The 15,080-nt window shown below is 47.8% G+C and overlaps 1 protein-coding gene across 2 annotated transcripts in view; it reads right to left on the bottom strand.

Annotated features, from left to right (window-relative positions):
- Positions 1 to 15,080, bottom strand: part of MINDY4 (MINDY lysine 48 deubiquitinase 4) — a 379,811-nt gene that overhangs the window by 171,297 nt on the left and 193,434 nt on the right. For both annotated transcript variants that reach the window (XR_010177939.1, XM_063924327.1), the window contains exon 9: positions 10,650 to 10,729. Coding sequence is in view for 1 of the 2 variants with exons in the window: in XM_063924327.1 (XP_063780397.1) it covers positions 10,650 to 10,729 (80 nt within the window). In the remaining variant the exon portion in view is untranslated. The remainder of the gene's footprint in view (positions 1 to 10,649; positions 10,730 to 15,080) is intronic.

Below are 15,080 nucleotides of genomic sequence, written 5' to 3'. Positions count from 1 at the left end.
TGAAGTTCCGGTTACCAAGTCCTTCTTGGCCAATCCGGAGCCACGAATATAGTGCTTACTCCTCTCCATCTTATAATTCTCAGTACCTTGGTTATGAGAGGCAGAGGAGGGAACACATACACTGACTGGTACACCCACTGTGTTACCAGAGCATCTACAGCTATTGCCTGAGGGTCCCTTGACCTGGCGCAATACTTGTCGAGTTTTATAAACATGTGGAAGACTTCTGGGTGAAGTCCCCACTCTCCCGGGTGGAGGTCGTGTCTGCTGAGGAAGTCTGCTTCCCAGTTGTCCACTCCCGGAATGAATACTGCTGACAGTGCTATCACATGATTTTCCGCCCAGCGAAGAATCCTTGCAGCTTCTGCCATTGCCCTTCTGCTTCTTGTGTCACCCTGTCTGTTTACGTGGGTGACTGCCGTGATGTTGTCCGAATGGATCAACTCCGGGTGACCTTGAAGCAGAGGTCTTGCTGAGCTTAGAGCATTGTAAATGGCCCTTAGCTTTAGGATAATTATGTGAAGTGATGTCTCCAGGCTTGACCATAAGCTCTGGAAATTCCTTCCCTGTGTGACTGCTCCCCAGCCTCGCAGGCTGGCATCCGTGGTCACCAGGACCCAGTCCTGAATGTGCGGCCCTCTAGAAGATGAGCACTCTGCAACCACCACAGGAGAGACACCCTTGTGCTTGGTGACAGGGTTATCCGCTGATGTATCTGAAGATGCGACCCAGACCATTTGTCCAGCAGGTCCCACTGGAAAGTTCTTGCGTGGAATCTGCCGCATGGGATTGCTTCATAGGAAGCCACCATTTTTTCCAGAACCATCTCATTGATGTACTGAGACTTGGCTCGGTTATAGGAGGTTCCCGACTAGCTCGGATAACTCCCTGACTTTCTCCTCCGGGAGAAACACCTTTTTCTGAACTGTGTCCAGGATCATCCCTAAGAACAGAAGATGAGTCGTCGGAATCAGCTGCGATTTTGGAATATTGAGAATCCAATCGTGCTGCCGCAACACTACCTGAGATAGTGCTACACCGACCTCCAACTGTTCCCTGGATCTTACCCTTATCAGGGAATCGTCCAAGTAAGGGATAACTAAAATTCCCTTCCTTCGAAGGAGTATCATCATTTCGGCCATTACCTTGGTAAAGACCCGGGGTGCCGTGGACCATTCCTACGGCAGCGTCTGAAACTGATAGTGACAGTTCTGTACCATAAACCTGAGGTACCCTTGGTGAGAAGGGTAAATTGGGACATGAAGGTAAGCATCCTTGATGTACCGAGACATCATGTAGTCCTCTTCTTCCAGGTTCGCAATCACTGCTCTGAGTGACTCAATCTTGAATTTGAACCTCTGTATGTAAGTGTTCAAAGATTTTAGATTTAGAATCGGTCTCACCGAGCCGTCCGGCTTCGGTACCACAACAGTGTGGAATAATACCCCGTTCCCTGTTGCAGGAGGGGTACCTTGATTATCACCTGCTGGGAATACAGCTTGTGAATGGCTTCCAAAACTGTCTCCCTGTCAGAAGGAGACATCGGTAAAGCCGACTTTAGGAAACGGCGAGGGGGAGACGTCTCGAATTCCAATTTGTACCCCTGAGATATCACCTGAAGGATCCAGGGGTCTACTTGCGAGTGAGCCCACTGCGCGCTGAAATTCATTGAGACGGGCCCCCACCGTGCCTGATTCTGCTTGTAAAGCCCCAGCGTCATACTGAGGGCTTGGCAGAGGCGGGAGAGGGTTTCTGTTCCTGGGAACTGGCTGATTTCTGCAGCCTTTTTCCTCTCCCTCTGTCACGGGGCAGAAATGAGGAACCTTTTGCCCGCTTGCCCACGAAAAGACTGCGCCTGATAATACGGCGTCTTCTCATGTTGAGAGGCGACCTGGGGTACAAACGTGGATTTCCCAGCTGTTGCCGTGGCCACCAGGTCTGAAAGACCGACCCCAAATAACTCCTCCCCTTAATAAGGCAATACTTCCAAATGCCGTTTGGAATCCGCATCACCTGACCACTGTCGTGTCCATAACCCTCTACTGGTAGAAATGGACAACGCACTTTGACTTGATGCCAGTCGGCAAATATTCCGCTGTGCATCACGCATATATAGAAATGCATCTTTTAAATGCTCTATAGGCAATAATATACAGTCCCTATCTAGGGTATCAATATTTTCAGTCAGGGAATCCGACCACGCCAACCCAGCACTGCACATCCAGGCTGAGACGATTGCTGGTCGCAGTATAACACCAGTATGTGTGTAAATACCTTTTAGGATGCCCTCCTGCTTTCTATCAGCAGGATCCTTAAGGGCGTCCATCTCAGGAGAGGGTAGAGCCCTTGTTCTTACAAGCGTGTGAGCGCTTTATCCACCCTAGGGGGTGTTTCCCAACGCACCCTAACCTCTGGCGGGAAAGGATATAATGCCAATAACATTTTAGAAATTATCAGTTGTTATCGGGGGAAAACCACGCATCATCACACACCTCATTTAATTTCTCAGATTCAGGAAAACTACAGGTAGTTTTTCCTCACCGAACATAATACCCCTTTTTGGTGGTACTCGTATTATCAGAAATGTGTAAAACATTTTTCATTGCCTCAATCATGTAACGTGTGGCCCCACTGGAAGTCACATTTGTCTCTTCACCGTCGACACTGGAGTCAGTATCCGTGTCGGCGTCTATATCTGCCATCTGAGGTAACGGGCGCTTTAGAGCCCCTGACGGCCTATGAGACGTCTGGACAGGCACAAGCTGAGTAGCCGGCTGTCTCATGTCAACCACTGTCTTTTATACAGAGCTGACACTGTTACGTAATTCTTCCAACAGTTCATCCACTCAGGTGTCGACCCCCTAGGGGGTGACATCACTATTACAGGCAATCTGCTCCGTCTCCACATCATTTTTCTCCTCATACATGTCGACACAAACGTACCGACATACAGCACACACACAGGGAATGCTCTGATAGAGGACAGGACCCCACTAGCCCTTTGGGGAGACAGAGGGAGAGTTTGCCAGCACACACCAGAGCGCTATATATATACAGGGATAACCTTATATAAGTGTTTTTCCCCTTATAGCTGCTGTATCTTTAATACTGCGCGTAATTAGTGCCCCCCTTCTCTTTTTTAACCCTTTCTGTAGTGTAGTGACTGCAGGGGAGAGCCAGGGAGCTTCCCTCCAACGGAGCTGTGAGGGAAAATGTCGCCAGTGTGCTGAGGAGATAGGCTCCGCCCCCTTCTCGGCGGCCTTATCTCCCGTTTTTCTATGTATTCTGGCAGGGGTTAAATTCATCCATATAGCCCAGGAGCTATATGTGATGCATTTTTTGCCATCCAAGGTGTTTTTATTGCGTCTCAGGGCGCCCCCCCCCAGCGCCCTGCACCCTCAGTGACCGGAGTGTGAAGTGTGCTGAGAGCAATGGCGCACAGCTGCAGTGCTGTGCGCTACCTTGTTGAAGACAGGACGTCTTCTGCCGCCGATTTTCCGGACCTCTTCTGTCTTCTGGCTCTGTAAGGGGGCCGGCGGCGCGGCTCTGGGACCCATCCATGGCTGGGCCTGTGATCGTCCCTCTGGAGCTAATGTCCAGTAGCCTAAGAAGCCCAATCCACTCTGCACGCAGGTGAGTTCGCTTCTTCTCACCTTAGTCCCTCGATGCAGTGAGCCTGTTGCCAGCAGGTCTCACTGAAAATAAAAAACCTAAAACTAAACTTTTCACTAAGCAGCTCAGGAGAGCCACCTAGTGTGCACCCTTCTCGTTCGGGCACAAAAATCTAACTGAGGCTTGGAGGAGGGTCATAGGGGGAGGAGCCAGTGCACACCAGGTAGTTCTAAAGCTTTACTTTTGTGCCCAGTCTCCTGCGGAGCCACTATTCCCCATGGTCCTTACGGAGTCCCCAGCATCCACTTAGGACGTTAGAGAAAATGTGTACGGGGAGTATATAAACATTAATACTGTAAAACTATAGGTAGTCTTCTATCAGGTACATAAGTGTCTGCTGAATGGACAGACGTCATGGACGTCCAAATTCCACATCACGGAACGAAGACTGTCGCAGCAATGGTTGAAACATCTTGGCACATTTGGCTGGGCTCGGTAACGTGCAACTTATGTGTTTTTATTTATAACACAAACCATAATAATGACCTTTTTTTGCATTCTTATTTACAATAACCTTATTTCCAACAGGACGCAAACAAATCAGGTTTGAATCTCTACTACGACTGGTAATTACTACAATAAACAAGGCCCTTCTAACATTACATGACATAATTCATTGTTCGACAAGTGCGCTTATGAATTCAGTTTCCCGTACATGGATGACAGGTTTCTACCTTATTGCAAATTACAAATAAAAGGAAATGACTGTACTATAAAGAATTGTGTGAAAACTGCTGATAAATGTGTTGGCTTTATTTCAAAAGTGGATTAATGTATTAACCCTACAATGTACTCTTATCCTTACTCCACCATATTACGGCATTTCCATCGTTCTAACTCGTGCTGCTTTTTTCCCTTATTTTTTTTTCTATGTACTATAAAACAGGATTTTAATTACCTACCGGTAAATCCATTTCTCGTAGTCAGTAGAAGATGCTGGGGTCCACATTAGTACCATGGGGTATAGACGGGTCCACTAGGAGCCATTGGCACTTTAAGAGTTTGAGAGTGTGGGCTGGCTCCTCCCTCTATGCCCCTCCTACCAGACTCTGTCCAGAAACTGTGCCCGAGGAGACGGATATCGAGAGAAGGATTTTACACAGATAGTGGCGAGATTCACACCAGCTCACACACAAGGCAAACCAAGCTAACTAGCTTGAAACATCAGCAACGGCTGAACAGGATTACTTACCAAGTAACAAAACAGTACTTTAACCTAGAACTAAGCAGTACTGAACTAAATAACCACTGCATGATCACAAAGCGCTGGGCGGGTGCCCAGCATCCTCTACGGACTACGAGAAAAGGATTTACCGGTAGGTAATTAAAATCCTAATTTCTCTTACGTCCTAGAGGATGCTGGGGTCTACATTAGTACCATGGGGATGTACCAAAGCTCCCAGAACGGGAGGGAGAGTGCGGAGGCTTCTGCAGAACCAATTGACCAAACTTTAGGTCCTCAGAAGCCAAAGTATCAAACTTGTAGAACATTGCGAACTTGTTCGACCCCGATCAAGTAGCTGCTCGGCAGAGTTGCAATGCCAAGACACCCCGGGAAGCCGCCCAGGAAGAACCCACCTTACGAGTAGAGTGGGCCTTAACAGACGTAGGACACAGCAAGCCTGCCGTAGAATACATATGCTGGATAGTGAACCTGATCCAGCGAGAGATTGTCTGCGTAGAAGCTGGACACGCAATTTTCTTGGGATCATACAGGACAAACAGAGAGTCCGTTCTGTGACAAGCAGTCCTCCTCACACAGATCTTTAGAGACCTTGCAACATCCAAGGACTTTGATGAAATTGAGGAGTAAGTCGCAACCTGCACCACAATAGGTTGGCTGATATGAAATGCCGACACAATCTTCGGAAAAAACTGCTGATGTGTCCGAAGCTCAGCTCTATCTTCATGGAAGATCAAGTATGGGCTTTTACATGACAAGGCCCCTAACTCCGACACAAGTCTAGCAGAAGCTAAGGCCAACAAAGTGACAGCCTTCCACGTGAGAAACTTGACCTCAACCTCCTGTAGAGACTCAAACCAGTCCGACTGGAGGAACTGCAACACCACGTTAAGATCCCAAGGCGCCGTAGGCGGTACAAAGGGAGGTTGTATGTGCAGAACTCCCTTCAAAAAATTCTGAACATCAGGCAGGGCAGCCAACTGTTTCTGGAAGAAAATGGATAGGGACAAAATTTGGACCTTTATGGATCCTAACCTCGGGCCCATATCCACACCTGTTTGCAGGAAGAGGAGAAACCGTCCCAGTTGAAACTCCACCGCAGGAAACTTCTTGGACTCACACCTAGATACATATTTTTTCAGAATACGATGGTAATGTTTTGACGTTACTCCTTTCCTAGCCTGTATTAGGGTAGGAATAACCTTGTTCGGAATGCCCTTCCGAACTAGTATCTGGCGTTCAACCTCCATGACATCAAACGTAGCCGTGGTAAGTCTTGATAGCCGAATGGCCCCTGCTGCAGCAGGTCCTCCCGAAGAGGAAGAGGCCTCGGCTCTTCTAGCAGTAGATCCAGAAGATCTGCGTACCAAGCTCTTCTTGGCCAGTCCGGAGCAATGAGGATTGCCTGAACTTTTGTTCTCATTATGAGTTTGAGACCTCTTGGAATGAGTGAAAGTGGAGGAAACACGTACACCGACTGGAACACCCACGGAGTCACTAGGGCGTCCACAGCCACTGCTTGCGGGTTCCTCGACCTGGAACAATACCACCAAAGCTTCTTGTTGAGACGAGAGGCCATCATGTCGATTTAGGGTACGCACCAAAGATCTGTTACCTCCTTGAACACCTCCGGATGGAGACCACACTCCCCTGGAAGGAGATAGTGTCTGCTGAGGAAGCCTGCTTTCCAGCTGTCTACTCCAGGAATGAAGATTGCCGACATCGCCAATGCATGTTTTTCTGCCCAGAGGATGATTCATGTTACCTCTGACATTGCAGCTCTGCTCTTCATTCCGCCCTGTCGGTTATGTAAGCCACCGTCGTTACATTGTCCATCTGCACTTGAATGGCCCAATTTCTCAGAAGATGGGCCGCTTGAAGAAGACCGTTGTAGACGGCTCTTAGTTCCAGAATGTTTATTGGCAGGCCGGCTTCCAGACTTGACAACCTTCCTTGGAAGGTTTCCCCTTGAGTGACTGCGCCCCAGCCCCGGTGACTTGCATCCGTGGTTAGAAGGATACAGTCCTGAATCCCGAATCTGCGGCCCTCCAGAAGTTGAGGTAAGTGCAGCCACCAGAGGAGTGAAATCCTGGCCTTTGGCGACGTATTCTCTGGTGCATGTGCAGATGAGATCCCGACCACTTGTCCAGGAGATCCAGTTGGAAGGACCGAGCGTGATACCTTCCGTACTGCAGTGCCTGGTAAGAGGCCACTATCTTCCCCAGAAGGCGAATGCACTGATGAACTGACACCCGGGCTGGCTTCAGGACATCCCGGACCATCGTTTGAATGACCAATACTTTTTCCTCTGGGAGAAACACCCTCTGCACCTCCGTGTGAGGGACATGCCCAGAAAGGACAACCTCCTGATTGGTTCCAATTGTGATTTTGGAAGATTCAGGATCCAACCATGTGCCCTGAGAAGCTGGGTCGTGAGTGTTATGGACCGTAACAGCTTCTCCTTGGACGATGCCTTCATCAGCAGATCGTCCAGATACGGAATTATGTTCACCCCCTGTCTGCGGAGGAGAATCATAATTTTCGCCATCACCTTGGAGAATACCCTCGGTGCTGTGGAGAGCCCGAATGGGAGGGCCTGAAACTGAAAGTGACAGTCCAACAATGCAAATCAAAGATAAGCTTGATGCAGCAGCCAAATCGGAATGTAGAGGTACGCAACCTTGATATCCAGGAATACTAGGAATTTCTCCTCCTCCAGACCTGATATCACTGCCCTTAGAGACTCCATTTTGAACTTTAACTCCCTCAGAAAGGTGATTTTAAGTTCAGAATGGGCCTGAACGAACCATCCGTTTTGGTACCACGAAAAAGTTTGAATAGTAACCTTTTGTGTTGCATATGAGGAGGTACTGGTACAATAACTTGTGCCTCCACCAACTTCTGGACGGCTTCTTGCAGGACAGTCCTGTCTGCCAGCAGAGCTGGCAAGCCTGATCTGAAAAATCGGTGAGGAGGGAGATTTTGAAATTCCAGCCTGTACCCCTCGGACATAATATCTTGCACCCAGGGGCCCAGGCCGGAGGAAACTCAGACATGACTGAAATGTCTGAGTCTCGCTCCCACTAACCCCACCTCCAGGGTGTGCAGTCCACCGTCATGCGGAGGACTTTGGTGTACCTGAAGCAGGTTTCTGTTCCTGGGAACCTGAAGCCGCAGGTTTCTTGAACTTGGGCCGACCTCCCCAAAAGAAGGTGTTGGACAGCTTGGCCTTTCTGGGCTTGTTAGACCGAAAGGGCTGTGATGTAGCTGAAGAAAAGGGTTTCTTCGGAGCAGGTGTAGCTGAGGGAAGAAAGGGTGACTTACCAGCGTAGCCATGGAGATCCACGCATCTAACACTTCCCCAAAGAGAGCCTGATCTGTGTAGGGTAGGGTCTCCACACTTCTCCTGGATTCCGCGTCGGCAGACCACTGGCGCAACCACAGTCCTTGATGAGCTGACACTGACATGGAGGAAATCCCCGCAGCCATGGAACCCAGGTCTTTCATGGATTCTACCAGAAATCCTGCCGAATCCTGAATGTTATGCAAAAAAATACAACATCACATTTTTCCATAGTATCCAAGTTCTTAAGTAACGTGCCTGACCACTTTACTATAGCTTTGGCAATCCAAGCACTGGCAATAGTGGGATGTAGGATCGCCCCAGAAGCCGTGTACATGGATTTGAGCGTATTATCAATTTTACGATCAGTCGGCTCTTTCAAGGCGGTAGATCCTGGAGCAGCTAAAACCACTTTTTTTGAGAGTCTGGACACTGACGCGTCAACAATAGGCAGGTTTTACCATTTTTTCCTATCCTCTACTGGGAAAGGAAACGCTACCAGAACCCTTTTAGGAATCTGGAATTTTTTATCCGGGTTTTCCCAAGCCTTTTCAAATATAGCATTTCATTCCTTTGACACAGGGAAGGTTAGCGAGGCTTTCTTATTTTCAGTGAAGTAAGCCTCCTCAACCTGCTCAGGTGTTGTATCAGCAATAATCAACACATCCCTAAAAGCCTCTATCATCAACTGCACCCCTTTTGCAAGAGACGCAGCTCCCGCAACACATCCCCCTCACCGTCTGCTGTATCAGAATCGGTATCATCCTGCATGATCTGAGCAAGAACCCGTTTATGTGAATATACAGCGGGGAGCCCTGATGTACCAGAACTGGGCCAGAATGCCATAGAGTTCTGTAAAGCCTGAGTTGCAGATTCATTTTGTCCAACCCTATTTGAAATCTGGGAAATCATAGATTTGATAGAGGATAACTACTCAGGCTCCCTTGCTGGAATCTGTGCTAAACCAGTGCAATCCTGATTACATGGAATGGGATCATCCTGAGAGGACATATCCTCTGCAGCATATGACACAGAGTCCCTGGACATTGCTTAATGGAGACCACAGACACTCCACACACAGAGAAGGGCAGACAGAGTGTCACCCACAAGAATGGCAAGAGAGACACAGAGATTGGAGCCAACCCACACACACACAGCGCCTATCAGGGGTAGCGGGGGGGAGGGGGTAAGGAAGGCCTTGCAGTGGTGCTGTAGTTTGGTGGTCCAGGACCAATTCAAATTATTTATACTTAATTTAATTGACAAAACCAGTCCCTCACCACATAACTGAACCTGAGGATGACATATTATAAACACAATTTACTTTATTTTATATTTTTTTCTGAATTTCTGAATAAGAAACTTTGGCCTAGGGGGCCGTGTAACAAATTCTGATACTCTAGGGCGTCATGGTTCAAAAAAGTTTAGGAACCACTGGGCAGGATATGCAGCATGCGAAAGAAAGGATTGCAGATTTTGCAACCCAACCTGAATAACCCCCAAGTCCCGCCCAGCATTGTGATCGCAATCTATTTGCAATCGCATGCTGAACAGGGAACAGCAGATGCCCCCTGCATATGCAGCCGCACAGCCACCATTTTCTTTATCGGACCGGCTGTGAGTGACATCACGCAGCCGTCCCAAAAACGGTCTGGCCACCATTGAGGAGGACCAATGTTCAACGCTGCCCCCTGAGTAACTCCCAGCGCAGAGAAAGCTATTCTTCCAGAGAGGGGGTGTTTAGCAGGCGCTGCCATTCCTCCTGCCATTTTGTCATGCTCCCTTCACCCATTCTTGCCTGCCCTGGTTACAATCTGTTACCCCTGCTCACAGCAATGGCAGGTTCTTCTGTCGCAAAAGTAAGTCTACATGCCAGTGAATTGTTGCACCAAAACATGCTCAATAGAGGTTTTTTTTAATGAAAGCAGGCAAACAGTAACAGAAGCAGCAGACGTTTCAGGCTAACAGATCCCCCTGTTCAAGTGCAGAAAAATGTCTGTATTTATACATTGTACCTGGCAGTGCTTAAAGTGGTCTCGGTGGTGGTGGAACTCATCCCCCACCCCTGTTCATTAGGCAGTATTTGGACAAAATTTTGTGGCTACCGTGTGTACACAGACTGTGGACAATTATACCTGGAAATATTTTTGGGGCAATCTAAAATTAGGGAGGCTCTATGCACAATAATTTCTTTTAATTTCAAGGGTGGGCTCTCACAGTAAAATCCTCCGGTGGTCTGAAGGTACCTCAGTCTGCCATTATTATTATAGTTTATTTATATGGCGCCACAAGGGATCCGCAGCGCCTAACAAAGTAAAAAAACATACAAACAAAACAAGAAGCCGGCAACTTACTGTACAAGACAATGTAGGACAAGTGCATGGTATATAAATATTATGCTGTGTAACCAATATATTCTATTCTTTTTGTTTTTAAAACTGTATTTCTCACCTGATGTCAGAGTCTTTCCCAAACAGAAGATGCTTCAGCACACAAGCTTGCACAGCAGCCAAAACCCCACAAGGGCCACCCTATAAGAGACAGGCACGTGTGAGGCAAACACAAATTCACAAGGGTCTCACAGGAAACCTCTATGGGTATGTATAGATGGACTTGTATCTATATTTTAAAGTGCCAAAGGGGTGTATTTAATACCTGTTGGATCCTTTACATCATTATTCAATACGAGCGGCCAAATCAGACTGTTGGATTTGGCCGCTCCCGGCAACTGTACCTGGGGGGCTGGCGCCACTCAAACTCTGTGCTGTCACATACGTCGGGCGGGTCCTCCCTGCTGCTGTGTCCGTCCGTGCTGCTGTGTCCGTCCCTGCTGCTGTGTCCGTCCGTGTTGTCATTTCATCTCCTCACCTCAGAAACATGCTCGCCGTCATGACGTGTCCCGCTCCCCCGTCTCATCTTCTGGGTTCCGCCAACGTCAATCCAACTTTAAAAAAAGTTGGATTGACATTGTCGGAACCAGGGCCAAAACTTGTCGGATTTGCCCACGGAACACGTGGATCTGCGGCTAATCCGACAATCCACGTGGTTTTCGACAAATCAGGAATTCCCGACTTGTCGGAAAAAATGGCCCGGCACTGAATAGGTCGGAACCCCTTCCGAACTAAACCTGTCGTAAACTGCCGTCTTTCCATCAAGACGGCAGTTTCCGACAGGTATTGAATACATCCCATAGTCATGTGACCAAGAATTGTTAGGCTGCAATTAGAGTTAGGTTCAGGCTAAAATATCACTGTCGACACTGGGACTGCTGACATATCGTACAACACCTGGTTTGCTATGATAATATAATTCCACAATGGACGGGTCTTTCAGGCATGTATCTCATAACTCATATACAGTAAGCATAGTAAACACACAATACACAGATACATACGTGTTTGTCTTATATGTAACTCCTGATCAAATTGCATGTTTCACTGAAACTCACACTAACACAAACCTCTACACAATACAACCACAAACATGACACATTTCTCGCAGTTTGTTGCACAACTGTTTATTTGATGAATTTACCAGACTGTAAAATTATAAAACTGTGAATGTGGCACGTGTAAAGGTGGGTACACACTGATAGATATATCTGCCGATCAATTGATCTGCAGATATACTGTATCTATGGACGGATCGGGCAGTGTGCTGCCCGATCCGTCGGGGACTGACGTCATGAACTGGGCGGGCATGTACACACACCCACCCAGTTCAGTTGTCAATCACCGCCGGCTGCATGTGTACGGGCGGCCAGCTGGTCGCCCGTACACACACAGTGATGCGCCAATATAATCGGCAGATATATTGGCCGTCGGCTGTGCTGCCAACGAGATATGTCTGTGAACGACGGAGTTCACAGACATATCGCCCAAACACACTGGCCGACGGACCCGCGATATATCGGCCAATCAATAGAACGGCCGAAATATCAGCCAGTGTGTACCCACCCTAAGACTTGGGGTACTCTTCCGATTCATTATTACTTTTTTAAGGGCCGAAAGCTTCATTAGCTCATTAGGCCTTACATATAGCCAGAGATGCCACACTCTGAGCCTTATAACCTCTCAGGACGTTGTGGTGACCGATGTGAACCAAACCAGAGCTCCTCTAAACAGCTGGCTGAGGACTTTAAGGCTAGAGGTACAATGTAAATGATGGATAGACACACAGATAGATAGATAGATAGATAGATAGATAGATAGACAGACAGACAGACAGACATACTAGTGATGTCACTAGTTCTTACTGAATTAATATAATTATAACTAATGTCCTCATGAATATCACTCCCAGATATGGCTGCCTTTATTGTGTGTAGGCGAGGGGTATGGTAGAAAACACGGGGCGATGATAGAAACTAATGACGGATGGCGGTCTTGTAAAATGATAAACACATATTTTTTCCTTTTAAAGGTGGCAGTGTCAGGTTAAAACGATTATTAGCACACTGTAAGTGTGACTACACATTAATTGGAAACAATGTATCTGTCGGCTAAAACATGACAAGTAATAATGGAAGTTAATTAAGGAAACAATTACTGTGCAGCTAAGTGACAGGTGCTTAGTGACAGCGGGATAATGAGTCTGTCAGAGATCAGACCCTTCCCTCCCCGCCATGGCAATCACATCATGTGCGCACACATGTACATCACGCTGATCTGCTGATGCTGATTTCTGTATTACTTAACCCTCTCTTCCTGGACACTGAGCAGAGGCAGGGGAGTAACAATGGGTGCTGCTAGGGGTTCAGCAACCACAGGACCACGAGGGAATGGAGACCCATCAAAAGGCATGCGTTAGCCAGAAGATGCTTCTGCTCTGCCCTAGTGTGGAAGGAGGGGGGAGGCTGGGTGGAGAAGAGATGCACTGTTCTGCCCCTCACCAGTCTGATCAATGTAAAGCAGGGGAAGGGTTTAAATGTCAGAACATCAGAAAGAAGTTTTCAAGTACCGACTGGATATGAGGGCATGTGGAGCATTTGTGGGTTATTGGAGCCATATGGTGACTCGTAGGAGGTTTGAGTGGGATGTGTAGGAATTTTGTGGCAAGAGCAGGTCTAATAAGCAAGAGGTGGCATTTTGTGGCAAGAGCAGGTAAGAGGGGCATGTGGCATCATTCTGTGGTAAAAAGCAGGTCAGAGGGGCATGTGGGGTTATTTTGTGGTAAGAACAGGTCTGAGGGGCACGTGGGGTCATTTTGTGGTAAGAGCAGGTCTGAGGGGTATGTGGGGTCATTCTGTGGTAAAAAATAAGAATTTACTTACCGATAATTCTATTTCTCGGAGTCCGTAGTGGATGCTGGGGTTCCTGAAAGGACCATGGGGAATAGCGGCTCCGCAGGAGACAGGGCACAAAAAAGTAAAGCTTTACTAGGTCAGGTGGTGTGCACTGGCTCCTCCCCCCATGACCCTCCTCCAGACTCCAGTTAGGTACTGTGCCCGGACGAGCATACACAATAAGGGAGGCATTTTGAATCCCGGGTAAGACTCATACCAGCCACACCAATCACACCGTACAACTTGTGATCTAAACCCAGTTAACAGTATGACAACAGAAAGGGCCTCTTAAAGATGGCTCCTTAACAATAACCCGAATTAGTTAACAATAACTATGTACAAGTATTGCAGATAATCCGCACTTGGGATGGGCGCCCAGCATCCACTACGGACTCCGAGAAATAGAATTATCGGTAAGTAAATTCTTATTTTCTCTATCGTCCTAAGTGGATGCTGGGGTTCCTGAAAGGACCATGGGGATTATACCAAAGCTCCCAAACGGGCGGGAGAGTGCGGATGACTCTGCAGCACCGAATGAGAGAACTCCAGGTCCTCCTTTGCCAGGGTATCAAATTTGTAAAATTTTACAAACGTGTTCTCCCCCGACCACGTAGCTGCTCGGCAGAGTTGTAATGCCGAGACCCCTCGGGCAGCCGCCCAAGATGAGCCCACCTTCCTTGTGGAGTGGGCTTTTACAGTTTTAGGCTGTGGCAGGCCTGCCACAGAATGTGCAAGTTGAATTGTGTTACAAATCCAACGAGCAATCGACTGCTTAGAAGCAGGTGCGCCCAACTTGTTGGGTGCATACAATATAAACAGCGAGTCAGATTTTCTGACTCCAGCCGTCCTTGCAATGTATATTTTTAAGGCTCTGACAACGTCCAACAACTTGGAGTCCTCCAAGTCGCTAGTGGCCGCAGGCACCACAATAGGTTGGTTCAGATGAAATGCTGATACCACTTTAGGGAGAAAATGCGGACGAGTCCGCAGTTCTGCCCTATCCGAATGGAAGATTAGATAAGGACTTTTATAAGATAAAGCCGCCAATTCAGATACTCTCCTGGCAGAGGCCAGGGCTAGTAACATAGTCACTTTCAATGTGAGATATTTCAAATCCACCTTTTTCAATGGTTCAAACCAATGGGATTTGAGGAAATCTAAAACTACATTTAGATCCCACGGTGCCACCGGAGGCACCACAGGAGGCTGTATATGCAGTACTCCCTTGACAAAAGTCTGGACCTCAGGGACAGAGGCCAATTCTTTTTGGAAGAATATTGACAGGGCCGAAATTTGAACCTTAATGGATCCCAATTTGAGACCCATAGATAATCCTGATTGCAGGAAATGTAGGAAACGACCCAGTTGGAATTCCTCCGTCGGAACCCTCCGATCCTCGCACCACGCTACATATTTTCGCCAAATGCGGTGATAATGTTTCACGGTGACTTCCTTCCGTGCCTTAATCAAGGTAGGAATGACTTCTTCTGGAATGCCTTTCCCTTTTAGGATCTGGCGTTCAACCGCCATGCCGTCAAACGCAGCCGCGGTAAGTCTTGAAAAAGACAGGGACCCTGCTGTAGCAGGTCCCTTCTCAG

This window comes from Pseudophryne corroboree, chromosome 5 (assembly GCF_028390025.1).
Source record: "Pseudophryne corroboree isolate aPseCor3 chromosome 5, aPseCor3.hap2, whole genome shotgun sequence".
Classification (NCBI taxonomy): domain Eukaryota; kingdom Metazoa; phylum Chordata; class Amphibia; order Anura; family Myobatrachidae; genus Pseudophryne; species Pseudophryne corroboree.
Note: the sequence above shows the minus strand (reverse complement) of the source record. Positions and strands in the feature narration are given on the sequence as shown.